Source organism: Cyprinus carpio, chromosome B17 (assembly GCF_018340385.1).
Source record: "Cyprinus carpio isolate SPL01 chromosome B17, ASM1834038v1, whole genome shotgun sequence".
Taxonomy (NCBI): domain Eukaryota; kingdom Metazoa; phylum Chordata; class Actinopteri; order Cypriniformes; family Cyprinidae; genus Cyprinus; species Cyprinus carpio.
In genome coordinates, this window is record NC_056613.1 from 10,262,381 (window position 1) to 10,281,839 (window position 19,459).

The following is a 19,459-nucleotide window of genomic DNA, read 5'->3' on the forward strand; positions in this document are numbered from 1 at the left end:
AACAGTATCTAAATGAGTCACAATGTACAATTATCACTAGAATGCATCATTGACCACATAATCCTACATGTATGTTTGTCATATCACTCTTATAATAAAATAATTTAAACTCAAATCAATATTTAAACTCAATTTATTATTTATTTGTTAAGTAGCCATATAATAAGAGGGATGATGGTCATTATCATAAAATACACCCCAACAGGATAAAAACCTGGACTAAAACAGGATACATTATTACTTACATATATATGTAACAGATATACATGTACACTTACATTATATAAGAAAAATGGCAACAACAACCATCAAGAGTTCTTCCATGTGAGTTCTTCCATTCAACTTAAAGTGTTCATTCCTTCACCCAATCAGGGCGGCTCAAATGTGCATCTTAATAATTTGCCACTAATCACTTCTTTAATTAAAGTGTCTACCTCTGAGGATTTGGGTTAGAATTGAGATTTTATCCGGGGGGCTAGGCCTCCTTTATTTCTCTGTAATTAGACAGCCTGGTTATGCTTCATTGGCCTTTTGAGAGCTTTTATTTTAATAGTTCTTTTGAGTTGAATAAAAAAACAAACTTTATAATAATTTTTGTTTTCACTTTGTGATCGAACATCAGATTTTTCTCTACAGACAACGCTAAAGAGACTAGTAATATATGCGCATTTGAATAGCATCTATTACGGTACTTTTTGTACACCACACTTTTGTCTCTCTTTATAATGTCTGGAGGGCGAGTAAAATAATGACGTCACCACACTGACGTGCACAACAGCGCCCTCACTGGTGAACATCTGAATTACACTCACTATATACAGCAGTCCGACAGCGTAGACACGTGGTGAAACAGAGTATTGCATCTATGTATGTGCACGTGTCTACAGACCCTGACAGGAGACCACACACAAAATAAACACGTTTGGTACATACAAATGTAATTATACGTACTGTATGTGTCGAATATTGGAAAGTTTGTGGAATTAAAAACACTCACATGTCAGTAGCACTGAACATCATGAACTGGAAGGCTGCTTCAGTAGGGTCTTTTAGGACAACATATACAGTGAAACGAGAAAATGTTTTTTGAACACACTACCAGTGATTCTGTAGCAATGAACATAGTGGAAAAACGTGAAAAATTACTGTACCTGTACAATATTAAATGAACAAACCGCGCAGGCGCACTCACACTCGAACAGACACCATGCTCCCTTTTCTAACCGACCTATCATCTGATTGGTTAGTTTGAAGTCCACCGAGCACTCCGATTGGCTGCTTTTGAATTACGTCTGCGGCGGCCAGTTTGAATCAAGGAACTCGCAGCTCAGCGAGATACACAACATCCGCACGCTCTCTCTGTTCTCAAAGACTTTCATCAAGATATTGGAGGAAAATAGAAGAGTTTGGTTATTCATCCAGATTCGATATAGTTACAGAGAAGGTGAGTTTTAATATATGGAAATGATTGACTGTTATCCAATCTGATTCTGATCGTTGAACGTTTTCAGTTTGCTCAGGCCCCACTGGGAAAAAACTCCTGAGTCATTTAACTTCAACATGTACTTTATACTGAATTCTAAATTTCAGAATAATCGCTTGATTAATATGATTTACAAACATAGGTCCTGAATAAAAGCAGATCAGTGTCTTTATCGCTTTTCCTTGGTGTTAACACGTTTCTGATGCGTCTTGATTTAAAGTGGCCACATTGTTTCTTTAGCAAAACATGGATATAAAAATGTGACTGTTTTTATAAGCAGAAAATTATGAATCATCAGAAATTTCACTCTGTTTATGATAATGTTTGCGATGACTTAAAAGTTGTAAAGGTCAGAAATATTCAGTCTTTCATACCTCATGTCTATGTATTTAATTTACAGTACATACATAGCACATCTTACATAGAGAATAACTTATGTTCAAAACAACATAAACCTGAGCGAGTGTGTTGAAAAGAAAAAGACAAGTTTGTTTGACGCATCTAGATTTTTTAAATAATGTTCTTTTTGTAGTATCAGTATGTTCAGCTGTACTAAATATTCTTTTTCAATCTTTTTTCCACCTCAAAATATTGAGAAAATGGATGACTATCTGAAGATAGAGAAAATTGGTGAAGGTAAGTTGAATTTTCTTGGTGTAGAGTCAGCTGTCTAGTGTTGTCTCCTGGCCTCTTTCTCAGTGTGTCTCTCTTAGAGTTTGTTTCGAGACAGAATATGAGAGTCCTTGTTTTTTTCTGTCGATGTCTAATGGAAATCTATATGTATGTCTGTTCCTTAGGTACATATGGTGTGGTATATAAGGGCAGGAATAAAACCACTGGACAAGTGGTTGCTATGAAGAAGATCCGCCTGGAGAGTGAGGAGGAGGGGGTTCCCAGCACCGCTGTCAGAGAAATCTCACTACTCAAGGAGCTCCAGCATCCCAACGTTGTTCGGTAAGAGACACATTTATCAAAATGACATATGTACACTACTGTTCAATAGTTGTTGTTTTTTTTGTAGTAATGTTTTTAAAAGACATTTCTTATGCTCACCGGGTGCTGCATTTATTTATTAAATGCGGTAAAAACAGTAGTATTGTGAAATTATTACATCTCATAATAACTGTTTTCTATTTTACTATATTTTAAAATGTAAATGTAACAAACAGCTGCTTTGGGAAATGATGGTTTCCGGTTTCTTACTGCTTTATGTGTGGACTCAACTCTGTATTTTTTCCTCTGTTCCCTTTTTACAGCCTGCTGGATGTATTGATGCAGGAGTCAAAGTTATACCTGGTGTTTGAATTTCTGTCCATGGATCTGAAGAAGTACTTGGACTCCATCCCATCAGGCCAGTTCATGGATCCCATGCTGGTCAAGGTGCATTAAATGTTGTACAATATTAAAGGAACACTCCACTTTTTTTAAAAAATAGGCTCATTTTCCAACTCCCCTAGAGTTAAACAGTTGTTTTACCGTTTTCGAATCCATTCAGCCGATCTCTGGGTCCGGCGGTAACACTTTTAGCTTTTAGCATAGATCATTGAATCTGATTAGACTGTTAGTATCTCGCTCAAAAATGACCGAAGAGTTTCTATATTTTTCCTATTTAAAACTGTAGTTTCCTATTTACTTCTGTAGTTACATTGTGTACTAAGACCGACGGAAAATGAAAAGTTGTGATTTTCTATGCCTGTATGGCTAGGAACGATACTCTTATTCCAGCGTAATAATCAAGGAACTTTGCAATGATATTATGCAGCGCCTGAAAATAGTCCCAGCTAGGTAACTTCTAATAAGCCTATTTTCAGGCGCTGCGTAATATCATTGCAAAGTTCCTTGATTATTACGCTGGAATGAGAGTATCGTTCCTAGCCATATAGGCCTAGAAAATCGCAACTTTTCATTTTCCGTCGGTCTTAGTACACGATGTAACTGCAGAAGAGTCAAGTTTTAAATAGGAAAAATATAGAAACTCTTTGGTCATATTTGAGTGAGATGCTAACGGTCTAAACAGATTCAATGATCTATGCTAAAAGTGTTACCGCCGGACCCAGAGATCGGCTGAATGGATTCAAAAACTGTAAAACTCAACTGTTTAACTCTAGGGGAGTTGGAAAATGAGCCTATTTTCAAAAATTAAAACATACAACCTTAGCTTATTTGATTAATAAATGGTGCAGAATTTTAAATATTTCCTTTATTTATATCACAACATTTAAAATTAAAAAAGACCCTCAGTATTCAAATCTTATTTTAAATTCCCTTTTTACCAGCTTAGACCTTTGAAACCTTTGTAGTGCTTAATGGGTCTGTTTCTATAATGCACTACTGTTTGAATTTTTTTTTTTTTTTTTTTTTTTTTGGATGCATTAAATTGATCAAAAATAACAGTAAAGACTTTTATAATGTTACAAATATTTTGTTTCTACATTTTAGTTTAAATGTTCTATTCATAAAATAAAGATTCCTTCTCTTTTTCTGTGTTTTTTTTAACACTTAAAAAATAAGAAATTACTTGAGCACCAAATCGGCATACTAGAAAGATTTCCAAATCATCTTGTGACACTGAAGACTGAAACAGTTGTAATAATATTTTTACAATTTATTTTTTTTAATGATAGTGTACATACAACACTATTCAGATTACTTTTTTATGTTCAAATGTATAAATTCTACTGCTTTACCAGATGTTTTGTATTGATTTACGTCTGGATTGTGCAGTAGGTCCCAAGTATAGAGTCTTTCCCTGGAAGTAACTGTAGCTTTGTGTGTCCTCTCTGTAGAGTTACCTGTATCAGATCCTTGAGGGGATTCTGTTCTGCCACTGTCGCAGGGTTCTGCATCGTGACCTAAAGCCCCAGAACCTGCTGATTGATAATAAAGGTGTGATTAAGCTGGCAGACTTTGGGCTGGCACGTGCCTTTGGAGTCCCGGTCAGAGTGTACACACATGAGGTACATCAGAGTAATTTCTCCTTCTTTCGCAAAGCGTTCAGTAAACAATCACGCTGACGTGTTTATTCTCACTGTCTGATTGCACAGGTGGTCACTCTCTGGTACAGAGCTCCAGAAGTCTTGCTGGGGGCCTCACGTTATTCCACACCCGTAGACGTCTGGAGTATTGGTACCATCTTTGCCGAACTCGCTACAAAGAAACCGCTCTTCCATGGAGACTCAGAAATAGACCGGAACAGTTTTAACATCAGCAACACAAGACTATCCTAAGTATCCTAAGACTTCCATAATGTATAGGTTCCATCAGCTGTTGGACAGTATTAAAGATTTTCAGGGATCTTAATATTAGTTTAAAGAAAGTTATATTTTGTTGCATGGAACTGAATAAAAATAATATATTGATATTTAATATTAAGGTAACACTTTACAATAAGGTTCCATTATTTAGTTAACTATTAACTAACATGAACAATACATTTATTACAGTATTTATTCATCTTTCCTAATGTTAGCTCATGAGAATAGTTGTTCACTGTTAGTTCATGTTAATTCAGAGTGCATTAACTGTTAACAAGCACAATTGTTGATTTTAATAGTAAATGTTGAAGTTAAGATGTTAACTAAAGTAGTTAACTAACGAACCCTATTGTAATGTGTTATTATAAATTGTCCAATTTTATTGTTACTTTCAGTAAAAAGTATGTTGTTGTTTTTTTAATTCAGTATAAGCATTGATTAGCATATTCAGTATCATTAAAATTTAGTTAAATTTAAAAGTATTACAAAATTACTTTTATTTAATAAAATAATAAATAATCATTATAAAGCATTTTCACTTTCGGTTTTCAGCTAAGTGCATCCAGAATTTTAATTTCGGTGCATCCCTAAAGATTTTTTATTGTATTGGCATCTTAATGTATAAATATTAGATACTTATGCTTGTTCTTTTCCCCTATTTTTACTTTTATTTAATTATATTTGCCATTTGACTTTAAGTCACTAAAATTATAATTTAAGAGGACTGATAGATGTTTGTTTTGTGATCTATTGACATCTATTCTTCTGATACTGTATATTGGGTAGATCCATTTAAAATGTTGTAATATTGGCAATAACATGAAAATAACTACACTACCGTTCATAGGTTTTGTGGTTGGTAGGTTTTTACATTTTTAAGTGCTGTGGTGCTCACCAGGGCAGCATTTATTTAAAATTTTAAAAAAGAACTTTTGTATTTCAGTGTATCTAAATGTCATTTTTTTTTCTGTGATGTCAAAACAGAAATGACTCTAGTCATCGATGTTACATGATCCTTCAGAAATAAGTCTGATATGCTGATTTGAAATAGAAGTCTTTTGTAACATTATAAATTTCATTGTCACTTTTGGTAAATTTAATGGGTCCTTGCTAAATAAAAAACTTCAGCATAACTCAGAATATTAATATCAGTAATCCCAAGATAAAGTGTACTGCTACAATACTGTGAAAGCTACAACCAGCTACTTGCAAGCAAATGAGACATTTTCTGTGATTTTTTTATTTTTATTTTTTATTTATATCTAGGACTCTTGGAACCCCTAACAATGAGGTCTGGCCAGATGTTGAGTCGCTACCAGATTATAAGAATACCTTCCCAAAGTGGAAATCTGGGAATCTGGCCAATACTGTGAAAAACCTGGACAAGAACGGCATTGACCTGCTCACGGTAAAAGAGCGTCCTAACATACTGGTGCCCTACTTATCTGTTTGGTTTTGTCTCTCTTCCTCTCCTCACATATTTATTTTTATTGTGTCTTTTCGTTTAGAAAATGCTGATTTATGACCCTCCTAAGCGGATCTCAGCACGGCAAGCAATGACACATCCATATTTTGATGATTTAGACAAGAGCACTCTTCCAGCCAGTAACCTGAAGATATAAACTTCAGTTCTAAAGCAGTGGAAGCTTAGTCTTTTGACACGCAATAATTAACCTTTTGCTCACTTGTTTATTGGGTGGCTTTTGTACTTTTCTACTTTTTTTACTTTTGTTTTGTCTTTTTGTATGTCTTTTTCCTATCCTGTTTTGTTACATCAAACACCCGTTTGTAAATAAAACGTATATATTTTTTGTGGACCTGAAGTGGCATATTACAAAGATTAACTGTTCATAATAAAGAGCACTTTGTAGAATCCCATCATGGACTGATGTCTTCTGTTTTCATGTACATTAATACATTATATTAATTGTATCCTCTGCAGTGAATGGGTGCCGCCAGAATGAGAGTCCAAACAGCTGATAAAAACATCACAATAATACACACGTAATTGACACGACAGTCCATCAATTAACATTTTCTAAAGTAAAATGCTGTTTATAAAAAAAAAACAAATATACCATTAAGGCATTTTAACTCCTAAACTGTAATTTCTGGCCAAAATACTAGTCCATAATAACGCATCTTCCAGTGATTAAATCTGCCCCTATTTTCCTTTCACATCAAAATCCAAATGAAATTTAAGAATGATTTTTTTTTTTTTGCTTGTAAACCGTGTTGATCTGTGCCTATTTCTCCTGATTCAGACAAAGATGACTAAATACAACTTATAAAACAATATAAAGCAATATTATGGATGGATTTTTAACCAGAAGCAACAGTTTAAAGTTAAAAGGCCTTAATGATGAACTTTATCACACACATGCAGTTTATGAGATGTTAGTTGATGGACTGGAGTCTGACGGCACCCATTCACTCCCAGTAGTAAGTAAGGGATGATGAAAGTAATCTTGATTGGATGGCCTGAGGGTCAGTAAATTCAAAGCAAATTTTAATTTTTGGATAAAATAATCTTTTGATGTGCACATTTTACTTGTTCATGCATTTCACTGGAATTGAACCCATAAGTTTGGTGCTATTAGCACCATGATTTACTTTTTTCTGCTACAGGAACATAAAATAACCAGTAAGTGAGACAATTCTGTGGACAAAGAATTTATTTATTTCCATAAAAAAAAACAAAGTATGTGTCTTGAATTATTGTAAATGTAGAAAAGTCCGAACTTTGAGAGTCTGGTCTTATAAAAAAAAAAACTTCATCTGATGTAATGAGCTCAGTGTTTGATGTCCAACACTGTTTGATCATTAGTAATAAACTAGCATTCTGCACTGCAGTGAAAGAAAGTGTCGGACAACAAACAGTCACCCCATTCATTCTTCTTTCAGCATGAAAGCATACTATTCTCTTGCTTTCCGTGTTTTCCAGTAAGTTTCCCATAGTGTTTGCCAGAAAAATACAAAGAAAATGTCATCCAAGGCATTTGGTACTATTGCTTCATGATTTCTTTTCCTTCTCCATGTCTACTCTGTAAACAGTTAAATACGATTTCTTTGCAGATCACATCATGTTTAATATAATATTAATGATGTTTTTTTCTGAAATAGATCCTTACTTTGTTTAAACAGTGAACGAGTGATTGATTGTGTGTAAGTTTGCTTTATACTCACTCCAAAGATAGCTCTCTAAATGTAATTGCACAGCAAGCTCTAAATGACTGTGTATACATAACCTATCCTCTTTTTGAATAACACAGGACACAAAAAAACTTTGAGAATAAAAAGAATGATTCACTATTTTAACTAACCAATTTATTCTTCAGTACACGACAGTACCAAAGTTTATTATCATATCTTAACATCAGTTATACTCTATGAAACTGATGTATTTTGTGTATTATCTGTATATTTTTTGGTCAGTCCTACTAGTATTTTTGACTTCTAAGAGTTCTGGAATATAATGACTTCACAAATGGTGCTATAGAGATAAGACTCTCACACAGTCATGAATATTTATAAGATTGAGAGCACACTGTACTGTAAACTGCCTTTTTGGTTTACAGCACAAGGAAAAAATTTTGTATTACAAATCATTAGCCCGTAGGCACTTTATGAAAATGCTCGTCTTGTAAAAGGAACAGTTCACCCAAAAATGATAATGTACTCAGCCTCAGGTCATTCAAGATGTAAATGAGTGCGTTTCTTCATCAGATCAGATTTGGAGAAATAAAACATTTCATCACTTGTTCACCAATGCATACTTTGCAGTGAAGAGGTTGCCTTTACTCTTTCATCTCCTTCTTTCTTAATAAATTTGTTATTCCTTCATCTAAAATTGACCTCTGACAATCATTGCTTGTCTGCGTGGACAATTTTCAGTTTTAGGTGAACTATTCCTTTAATGCAGGGTACTTGCAGAAATGTAAAAATCGAAGTATGGTTTATCAAAAACAATCAACCATTGAAACCATTTAAGAACACTGAAAATCATCAAAGCATTAAAAATGTGTAAAATATCTTGCATTACCTTCATCAACATGTCCCATTTAATCAGTGTATTAATGCAATGTATTGGGGAGGTTGTTTAGTTAAACTGCATCTATTGGTTAATATTTACCTAACAAAACGGTGTTGATCTACTGTAACTCAAAGGTCACAGTACAGATCTAAGCAAGCATGTGTAGTACTGTAAGTCAAACTGCACATGTTGTCCATTTAAATCCAACTTTCTTTGTTGGTACCCCGGTTTATTCCTGTGTGACTATTTCCTGTTTCATCTACTGGGTAAAAACACAAAAGTTTGAAAATCTCTTATGAAATGTTTAATGAAGTCATGTGTGTTTTCCTGCTTTAGGGATGTGTGTGTGTTTCAGAAACAGATGGGGACAGACATAAACAGATACAACCAATCAACCAACCCAGTGTTTGTACTTTGAAGACATGCAGGAAACTGAGAGATAATGTGTGAATGTACAGTATGAAAGAAAACAAGAAGAAGAGAAAGACGACATGGTGATATTTCTCATCTTTTTCCACAATGTTAAAATAGCAATGAAAACCCAAAGGTCAGATGACAAGAATAGATCATCCCTTATACAAAAATACATAGAATCCAGATAGATAGAAACTAGACAAAAACATTTATTTCAATAGGTTCACAAGAGGAGATTACTAGACAAATACTGGTTACAGCTGTGTTCAGGAGCTGTATATATTTCTGATTAAAATGCATGGTCCTTTGAAAAGGCTGATCTAGGAACTGCTGTAGATCAGCTACAGATCCTCTCAGCCTGTTCGCATGTCAGAGTGACTCAAATAGTCAGATATCATAGAGTCATATCTGAATGCGCACTGTGAGAGTAATCATGCATGAGCAGACCCCTTTTAACACATGCACGCAAAAGATATATGTGTGTTTGCCTCTGACATTTCATAATACAAAAAAAACTAGAGTTCTCCTACTGTGTTTGATCTTGCTTCACAACACTGTCTGACATACAAGAATTGTAAAACATTAAAAAAGCTCAATAAAAGTAATATTTTAAAATTAGGAACCAAATAATGAATGCTGTAATATAACATCTACTATTGGTCCGAGTTTGGTTGTACATAACATATTCAAACACATTCAGAATACATTTCTAAAATTGTTGTCACCCATAAATGTGTTTTTAAGCGGTACAAGCAAGGGGTTTTCAATTTTTTTTAGATTTTAGATGCCACTGACCCTCAAATATAATCATCCTGGTGCTAGCCTGACCCCCCCCCATCCTAAATTTAAAATGTAGCTTAACATTTTTAATGTATAAATAATATTCAGTTTTGTGCAAAAGGTTATTTGGAAAATATTTAGTTTTATTATGATATAAAATAGTACTCTACTGTTAGATTCATTATTTTTTATTTTAGATTATATTTAGAATATAATTAGATTTTATTTATTTTTTATTATTTGTTTAAATCTATTTTTAAAACAATTTATTTTTATCAGTTTTTATTTATAAACTTTTCCACTGACCCCATATAACTTATTTTAAATAGTTGTTGTTTATTTGAAAACTACTTACTAAAAACCAAATAAAAAAATAATAGCTAAGTAATGAACGATAGATAGATCCCCGGCCCAGTTTGATGTAAACCATCTGGCACAGTTAATGGAATGTATTTATATTGAAGAAGCTAAATTTTCATTTTAATCTTATTTTCTTTGCTTCCTTCATATTGGGAAAGATGTAGATGGTGGTGGTGATGATGGTGGTTTAAAGTCTTGACAGATAACTATGAGCCTGTAGAGGTTGAGGACGACCACTAGAAAGTTCTTAATAGCGAAGAAGACCAACATCTGGTGGAACACATCAAAGTTTATCATCACAATAAGACGTACCACGAGAAAGGGCCCATCCTGGATAAACAAACTCTCCACGATGTTCCAAATATCTGTACTGTGTCTTGACAAGACCAAGTTACAACAGCCGTCTCCACCCTTCGGCTCATCTGAGTTCTGCGGCTGGGACGTCACAACTGTAACATACATGAAAGAGAGAAATAAAAACAACACAGACACAGAGATATGAATATTATAACTCCAAGCCAAACAAAATCTATTTGCATGTTACACTAGCCAAGTTTAGACAAAGCTAACTGTTCAGTTTTCTTTTTTTATTTTGCAGGAAATTTTATGTTTCAAATCGTGTTTTAATTGTTTCAATAAAGGGTTAATTTGTAAAAGTGTTTGTTTTTAATAAAGTTGAAGTTGAAGAGTTTTACTAGAGTTTAAATGGTGATCTCTTTAGTTTTGGCAGAGGGCCACTATGAGCACTTTGCACTTTGCTCCATAAACTAGGGGAAATCAGTGACTCTAAATGTGTGTGTGTTTTTTTTTTTTTTGTTTTTCTTCAGAAATCTGAGCTAAGAGCTGCTTCTTCCCCCTCAGAATTCTGAGTATACAGTATCTCACAATTTTGACTTTTTCCCTTGCAATTGCGAGTTTCTCAATTCAGAATTAAATGTCTCTATATGAACTTGCAATCTTGAGTTTAAGACTTACAAAACTCACAAATCTAAAAAAGTCTGAATTGTGAGATGTAAATTTGTATTTACATTTTCAATTTTTTATTTCATGGCAGAAATAAGGTTCCATAGTTTACAGACCAGTCAGCAGGGTAGATTTGCAGAAGTGAACAGTCAGTTGAACTTTCAGCAAATGGCTGAAAAGATCCCAAAAAATCCACCCCTCTCCTCTTCCTATGGGGTTTGGTAACGTTTAAATTCATGCAGCTGCCAAAGCTCTCATTCCACAAAGGACAGCATGCATAGAGCATAACGCAACAAAAACACATGCTGTTGATCTACAAATGACTGGAGCACTGATATACTACATTGAGTTGTATCCCAAACCTCTAGTTTATGTGAGCTCCAAGGGTAAGTATAATACTTTTGATGGAGCAGGATGAAACGTTTACGATATCTGAGCGTCAAACTGAAATTTCACAGAACAGCAGGGTCCTCCTCCAGTCACTTGAGGGAGCCTGAACTGTTTTATACATCATTTTGCTGCTTTTCAAAGCAACATCTGTGACATTTGATGGTGGGATGTTAAAGAAACACAAATAGGTGATCACAAACCTGAAAGGTGAAAAGGAAACTGCAACATACTCCATGTCCACACTGCCAAGATTACATACACCAGTTTATTGTTCCTCTCCCTATAACACACAGTAAAGAACTTGTTATGCAGATCTGCATCTAATAATGCATTAGAATTTATATATGAATCTTTCTGAATTTGAAAATCAGGAAGGCATTATGGCTGGCATAATGGAGAGCAGATTCTCAAACACCAATACTTATGTCTGTTTTTACCAACCGACACAAAAAAATCCACTCTTGACGACCCATTCTCAGGAAAGGGGCCATTTGTGTTACTACTGATATCACTGACAGGAAAAACCAAACATGAACTTAACGTAACAACATAATATTAATTATTTGACTGTAATTATTTAATAAAAAAAAAAAAAAATAAAAATAAAAAAATGTAATTGTGTAATTGTGACTCAGGACCACAAAATCAGTCATACCAGTCAATTTTTTGACATTGAAAACTGAATAAATAAGCTTTCCATTCATGTATGGTTTGTTAGGATAGGACAATATTTGGAATTATGCAATAAAAATGTGCAATATCCTTATATTTATTTGTTACCCCTCCATCCTAGTACATCACTGCATCTTACTCAATTCTATTCAATTATCATCTATAGCACAACTGTTTATACAATTTTTTTTTTTTTTTTTTTTGTCTGTGTGTTGTTGTCTCTGTTTACTGGAAGCTTATGTCACTAAAACAAATTCCTTGTATGCGCAAGCATACTTGGCAATAAACCTCTTTCTGATTCTGATATTTGAAAATCTGGAAATCTGAGGGTGCAAAAAAAAAATCTAAATATTTAGAAAATCACCTTTAAAGTTGTCCAAATTAAGTTCTTAGCAATGCATATTACAAAAAAAATGTTTTGATATATTTACGGTAGGAAATTGACAAAATATCTTCATGGAACATGATCTTTACATAAAGGGATAGTTCACCCAAAAATGAAAATTTTATGTTTATCTGCTTACCCCCATGCCATCCAAGATGTAGGTGACTTTGTTTCTTCAGTAGATCACAAACGAGGATTTTTAACTCAAACCGTTGCAGTCTGTCAGTCATATAATGGAAGTGAATGAGAATCACGGATTTGAGAGTCCCAAAAAATTCACAAACAAAACCAAATTAAACCCTGCGCTTTGTGATGATAAATTGATGTGTAAAGACACGAAACGATCGGATAGTGCAAGAAACTGAACAGTATTTATATAGTTTTTAACCTCTTATTTACCACAATGTCTGAACTGTCCTGGGCGCATTCTCAACAGCCGGCACGTGACGCGTCTTCTTCTTCTTGCTTTATGGCAGACCGCAGACTTATAGGTGCATTACTGCCACCTATCTCTCAAATGGACCATTGATACTACTAATTGAGACTGTAGATAGAGTGTAGATTCAGTTTCTTGCACCGACCGATCGTTTCGTGTCTTTACACATCAATGTATCGTTACGAGCCGCAGGGTTTAATTTGGTTTTGTTTGTGTATGTTTTTTTGACTCTTAAAGCCGTAATTCCCATCCACTTCCATTACATGACTGACAGACTGCACAGTTTGAGTAAAAAATCTTTGTTTGTGTTCTACTGAAGAAACAAATTCACCTACATCTTGGATGCCCTGTGGATAAGAAGATAAACATCAAATTTTAATTTTTGGGTGAACTATCCCTTTAATATCCTAATGATTTTTGGCATTAAAAAAATTTATAATTTTGACCCATACAATGTGTTGTTGGCTGTTGCTACAAATATACCCGTGTTACTTATGACTGGTTTTGTGCTCCAGGGTCACATATTTGCACTTCACCATTTATTATAAATTTTAGTTGATTAAATATAAATAAATTAAAAAAAGTCTGCCTTTTTAAATACTTCATATGCTTTGTTTGTGCCTTGTGTTTGTTTGTTTTCTAAAATGCTTTAGAGATTTTTGACAAAAAGCCAATTTTCTCTTGGTCCCTCAGAAATGTACTGTACAAAAATATTGAATAATGTTGTGTGGTGTGATGATATTTCCTAGTAAATGCCAGTAACATTAACCTCACATTTTAAATGTAACAGGGTTGACATTTAATTACACAAAATACAATCTGAAAGAGAAATGTCATTGGTTTTTAGTATTCATTATTAGTATTCTGTAATTTATTTTGAGCACAATTTGCTGAACATTCAGCAGTAACAACGTTTAAAATAAAACAATTAAAAATTGCTGATCTTTTCAGGCATAAAATGCACCTGAGGGCCGAACAATAATCATCAATCAAATTGAGAAATACAGCATTGTACATCAACAAAAGCTTATGAACGGGCATTGATTGAGTCAAGCTTTTGTTTAATGGCTGAGAACAGGAAGTACCCACTTGACATCAGAAAGTGTTTCACTGGTGAATTCCAGAATATCTGCTGCCGTGCCAACGAAGATGAGTAAAAGCTGAGACAGCTGGTCACGTGTCACTCCTCCTCCTAATGGGAGGAGCCACTTTCCGAGGATGAGAAGAATGAGCAGAACCTGATGAAGACCAAGGATCCAGTCATTCGGACACACGGAAGTGAGCATGCGCTCCAAATGCTGAAAGACACAATAATTTACACACACAGATATTTATAACTTGTTGAACACATTACACCACTGACAAGAAAGAGGAACAGTCTCTTCATTCCCAAGAATGAGAATGAGGAATGAGATTCACAAGAGCATCAATCATCTTATTTACCACAAAGATTCAGCACTTTTGGCTGCCCGTTATGAGTGAACTGCAAGATACTTTGGATAAAAGCTTCAAAGTGGTCAAATTTACGAAGATAAATAAGCAAAGATCATGTTTTCCTGGTTTCTAGACCCACAGAATGTGGGAAATAAGGTCTAAAAATAATAGCTCATCATAGAAATAGATGCTGAATGAAATAAGCAGTATAATAAAGACTTCTTGCTAGAACCTTTGAATTCCTATGAGTGTCAAAATGCATCTTGGACATCCTCCATGAAACATAACAATGGAAATGTTTCAAAGAACCCCTTCCCCAAAACCAGAGCAGAGGGTGATGGGATGGCTGGGGTGTAATAGCAAAATATTACTGATATATCATGATTTCTTCTGTTTAAAGGGGTCATATGACGTTGCTAAAAAGAACATTATTTGGTGTATTTGGTGTAATGCAATGTGTTTATGTGGTTTAAGGTTCAAAAAATATCATATCGAGATTATGATAAAATTTATGTTAATGATGATAAGCTCTGGACATTTTTACTCAATATGGATTAATCTAACATCCTATCACACAACAGAAATAAATGTTACAGCAACCAGTCAGTGCATGTAGCTAATAAGTCTTCATGTTCTGTGCGTCTGTGTGAATGCATGGAGTAGTTTCATCTGATACACAAACTCAAAGACACATGACTCGCTGTGTTTTCATCATCTGAGAGACTTCACCAGCTTTATGAGAAAAAGTACCGTCAAATACACACTGAAATTAAAGCTGAAAGACCTTCACAACAAACCGTCAAAATAAAAGTGGTTTAATTTGAAATAATGACTGAATATATTAATACTGTAAATATATTATACTACAATGCAATTCTCAAAGAAATAATAATATTATTATTTTTAAGGAATATAATACAATCAAGTTTTTATTATTATTCATTTATATAGTTCTGTTGTGCAGCATCATGTCTGATAAAATAAAAAAAATAAAAATGCAATGTTTTGCAATTGATTTTCAGTTGATTACATTTTAAAAGATTAATTAAATTGTTAAAGTTTTATTAAATAATTTCAGTAGACACCATTTTTTATGATAAATTTGCGCTGAATCATAAAAGATAGAATCTATAAGAAATCAAATGGAAAACACAGAATTTAGGGAAAAATAAAATGCATTCCATGGGGCCTTAATAAAGTTGTGTGGCCGCAGTGTGTGAAAACAACCAACCTATAATGGTAAAAATCCACCCACTCACTGTTTTATAATCCAAATAAATCAAAAACAGTCTCTCCACACTAGCAGTTCCAGATTTCTCACTACTATGATGCCACAGTCGGGGAAAGTCCCGCCGATTTTTGATGCTCTGTGCCCTATTAGCATATACACAGCTCTGAGTGAGAAGCTGCGGTCCGCCATTACTGTTTTTTTGCTGTAGCTAGCTGGAGGTACAATGTCAGCGCCAAAGAGCCATTAAAAGTGTAGTGTGTTGGGATGCCCCAACGAACATAGGAGTCTCCATATACTGCTGAGGACACAGTGGTTAAATTTCATTTTCGAAGGAAATGTCCCTGAAAAAAATTGAAAAGTCCTATACGTTTGTGCTAACATTTTACACCAGACTGCCTCATAAACGAGGTTCAGTTCAGTGCTGGAGTTGTGCAAAGATTGCTTCTGAAAAAGGGATCAATACCAACGCTTCATGTGCATACGTCCAGACTTCAGACAAAGTACTGTAAGCATCACGCGTCATATTTTGTTTTCCAAAAGAGCTTCTTGGTTCTCTGTAAGGCTAATGTTGCTAAAGCTACCATCGTCTCTGCCTGTTTTCACTAATGCTGCCTTCACGTGCTACCAGAATGATCGTAAATAGGAATGTGGTAGTTAAAAATTGCATTTGGAAGCAATGTGAGGTCAGTAACTCAGTCACCACCAGTTAAACCATAACACCGGTATGCATTGCCCGCGAGCATGAGCTCTTGAAGCTCTGCCCTCTTCTGAAAAGGGAGGCTGGAGCATCTGCTAATTTTCATTTAAAGGGAACAAACACAAAAAACAGCGTGTTTTGGTTCATACCCTAAAAGTGGCAATTATAACAAGCTATAAGAAATGATCTGTGGGGTATTTTGAGATAAAACTTCACATATACACTTTGGGGACATCAGAGAACAATTTAAAATATTGTATCAATGCATTCTATGACACCTTTTTAAAAAAAAAAAAAAACGTTAAATAAAAACGTAGTTCCTCTGTGGAATTTAATTATTAGTTATGTTTACCTTCATTCTCCTGGTCTAACAAACATGTGGAAAGCATTTACTTTCCCATTAATAGTAAATGAATATCATGATAACAATATTGTATGATAGCCTATTTTTATAAATTTATCTGGAATATTTTCCTGGATTGATAAAAAAAAAAAATGCTTGTGAGAAATCATTAATGTTTATTAATGGCAAGATATTATATATATATATATATATATATATATATATATATATATATATATATATATATATATATATATATATAGGGAATATATCAAACAAGTAGCCCTTAAGACTATTTTATCCCTTCAGGGAGCCCTCACTCACAAAAAGGTTGGAGACCCCTGCTTTTGTCTTTGCAACTTTACAGATCTTCATTATGCACCAAGAGCTTGTAACACTCCAAAAAGAAAGGAAAAATTGAAATCGCATCATATGATCCCATATGACTATCTGAAGAGGAAACGAAAGCAAGACAAAAGTCTCCAAAAGTCTATCCTTCTGCATACTACATTATGAGGAAATCTGTCTGTGTTGGAGGAGCACAGGAAATGAATGACATCACAAATTGGAAGCATGTGTGATTTGTGCATATGTATTTAGCAGATGCATCACAGTCAGAGCATTAGTCATTTTTGTACAGCAACACACCGAATCACAAATTAAAACTTAAAAATAAACACATAATAATTTTCAAGATTACCTTTAGTGTTTCCTCACCCATTGTGCCGTTTGTAGCCAATATGCTCTTGACATTGTCCCAAGAGTCCAGTTTCCTACACTGCCAGATACAAAAAAAGCACAGAGAAGAACTTAATGAGTGGAAAAGACACTGAGAAGGAAGATCAGCTTATATAAGAGCATAACAGGGCTATACTAACTTCAGAAAAACATATGCATAATCACAACATTTTGCTGACAAATAACAGTCATGGGACATTAAAAAGGCTGTCCTCATCTTAAAATAAATCTGAATTTTTCTGACAAGCATGCTTACACACACAATGAATTTGTATTTGGGAAGCTCCCAGTACAGAGAAAAAAATAATAATAATAAAATAAGAAGACACAGATAAAAACAATATACACAACGATAAACAATAAAAGCTGCAGGACAAAAGTCCAGAGCAATTCATTTTTATTTACGTTTTTTTAGTCTCTTATGCTTACCAAGGCTGCATTTATTTGATCAAAAAATATAGTAAGAACAAGAATTTTGACATAACCCATTTCTGTTTAAATATATTTTAAAATGTAATTTTTTTTTTGTGATAGCAAAGCTAAATTTCCAGCAGCAATTACTCCAGTCTTCACTGTCACATGATCCTTCAGAAATAATTATAATATTCCAAATGGTAAAGTATTACAATATTACTGGTTTTTTTTTTTTTTTTTTTACTGTATTTTTGATCAAATAAAAGCAGCCGTAGTAAGCTTGAGACACATTTTCCATTATATTTCTATAAAAAAAAAAAACAGAAAGTGCAAGGTCATACAGGTTTGGAATGACATGAGAGTGAATACAGAATACTACCTGAGGATCACTGGCTTTGTTCTCTTGATGATGTAACTCCAGAAACCATATGGATGGAATAATGCTGATGAGGAAGAAGAGGATGGCTGGAGAAAACCTAAAAGAGGACAGAAGATGGTTAAATCACTTTTATAGAAGATACACTGAACAACTAAATAATAAATGTTATTTTTTTGAATGTTCCTTTCGGGGCCACCTTTAGGGTCACTGCTGGAGACCACTCACATTATACTAGACCACTAGTATTTTTCACACACCCTGTGTATTACTGTGTCAGCAGTAACAAAAGGTCTAGCAGGATGTTGGTGAGGGGGTGAGGGGGTGAGGGGTGGGGAGAGAGGAATGTCCATAACTTCTTAGGAAAATTGAATTTAAAATGTAACTGAAAGCTAAGAACAAGCTACCACTAAAGAAGTCAAATAAAAGCCACATAAACACCGAAATTATGCTGAATACAAGTTATTTTGGACCAAGAAGAGTGAGTCATCCAGCATAAAATGATCAACAGCTGCTGTCAAAATCAGTGAATCTGACAATACTGTAAATCGTGTATATTCATTTGTTGAAATGTAAATGAAAAGTGTGTCACTCACCATTTGTAGTCTTTACCTTTCCTTCGTGTTAAAGTGATGATCATCTCCACGACCAGAGGAAGGTAAAGGACAGTCAGTAACCAGTACATGTTGTCATTTTTCACTGTTTTCACTCTCCAGACGCCGATGAGAGAGACCAGAAAAAATAACGACCTGGTTATGATGGCGCACACGAATTTAACTAAACTCATGGTAGAGGCAAAGGTGTCCCGGGTTTGAGCGGTGTAAAGTGCGCTTGTAGAGTCCCGTTAAGTCCCCAGTTTGAATCCTGTTGAATCCTCCCACCAGCGTCAGTGTGTGAAATCATTGACAGAGGTGAAATGTTTGTCCTGAAGACAAAGCTGGAGGAAGCCTGAAAGAGCTTATATATACAAGACCGTGCCGTTTAAACGTACGTTTATTGTATATCTGGACACTCTTTTTTTACAGTTTAGCAAAACTTAGCAAAACGTTTTTAAGT

General features: G+C 34.4%; 2 protein-coding genes across 2 annotated transcripts; one reads left to right on the forward strand and one right to left on the reverse strand.

Moving 5' to 3' along the window:
• The first annotated feature begins 1,294 nt into the window (after window positions 1–1,294).
• Window positions 1,295–6,615, forward strand: cdk1 (cyclin-dependent kinase 1). The gene is made up of 9 exons (XM_042742144.1): window positions 1,295–1,444; window positions 2,073–2,119; window positions 2,281–2,437; window positions 2,740–2,863; window positions 4,270–4,440; window positions 4,528–4,678; window positions 5,601–5,616; window positions 6,004–6,145; window positions 6,246–6,615. Exons 2-9 carry the CDS (start codon window positions 2,083–2,085, stop codon window positions 6,357–6,359), a joined length of 912 nt encoding a protein of 303 aa, XP_042598078.1. The 5' UTR covers window positions 1,295–1,444; window positions 2,073–2,082; the 3' UTR covers window positions 6,360–6,615.
• A 3,607-nt stretch (window positions 6,616–10,222) lies between these two features.
• Window positions 10,223–19,457, reverse strand: LOC109074249 (transmembrane protein 26-like). The gene is made up of 6 exons (XM_019090309.2): window positions 19,000–19,457; window positions 18,407–18,503; window positions 17,576–17,653; window positions 14,260–14,468; window positions 11,878–11,957; window positions 10,223–10,773 (listed from the first exon to the last, which is right to left on the reverse strand). Exons 1-6 carry the CDS (start codon window positions 19,188–19,190, stop codon window positions 10,469–10,471), a joined length of 960 nt encoding a protein of 319 aa, XP_018945854.2. The 5' UTR covers window positions 19,191–19,457; the 3' UTR covers window positions 10,223–10,468.
• Window positions 19,458–19,459: the final 2 nt, after the last annotated feature.

What these genes read in the sequence shown, in the direction of transcription:
- cdk1 (XM_042742144.1), top strand. Translation starts at nt 2,083, where the DNA reads ATGGATGACTATCTGAAGATAGAGAAAATTGGTGAAG. An exon ending in CAGCATCCCAACGTTGTTCG is followed by an intron (nt 2,438 to 2,739) that starts GTAAGAGACACA and finishes CCCTTTTTACAG; the next exon opens with CCTGCTGGATGTATTGATGC. An exon ending in ACGGCATTGACCTGCTCACG is followed by an intron (nt 6,146 to 6,245) that starts GTAAAAGAGCGT and finishes CTTTTCGTTTAG; the next exon opens with AAAATGCTGATTTATGACCC.
- LOC109074249 (XM_019090309.2), bottom strand. Translation starts at nt 19,190, where the DNA reads ATGAGTTTAGTTAAATTCGTGTGCGCCATCATAACCAGGTCGTTATTT. An exon ending in GAAACACTTTCTGATGTCAA is followed by an intron (nt 11,958 to 14,259) that starts GTGGGTACTTCC and finishes TGTGTGTTATAG; the next exon opens with GGAGAGGAACAATAAACTGG. An exon ending in GTTTCCTTTTCACCTTTCAG is followed by an intron (nt 10,774 to 11,877) that starts GTTTGTGATCAC and finishes TGTATGTTACAG; the next exon opens with TTGTGACGTCCCAGCCGCAG.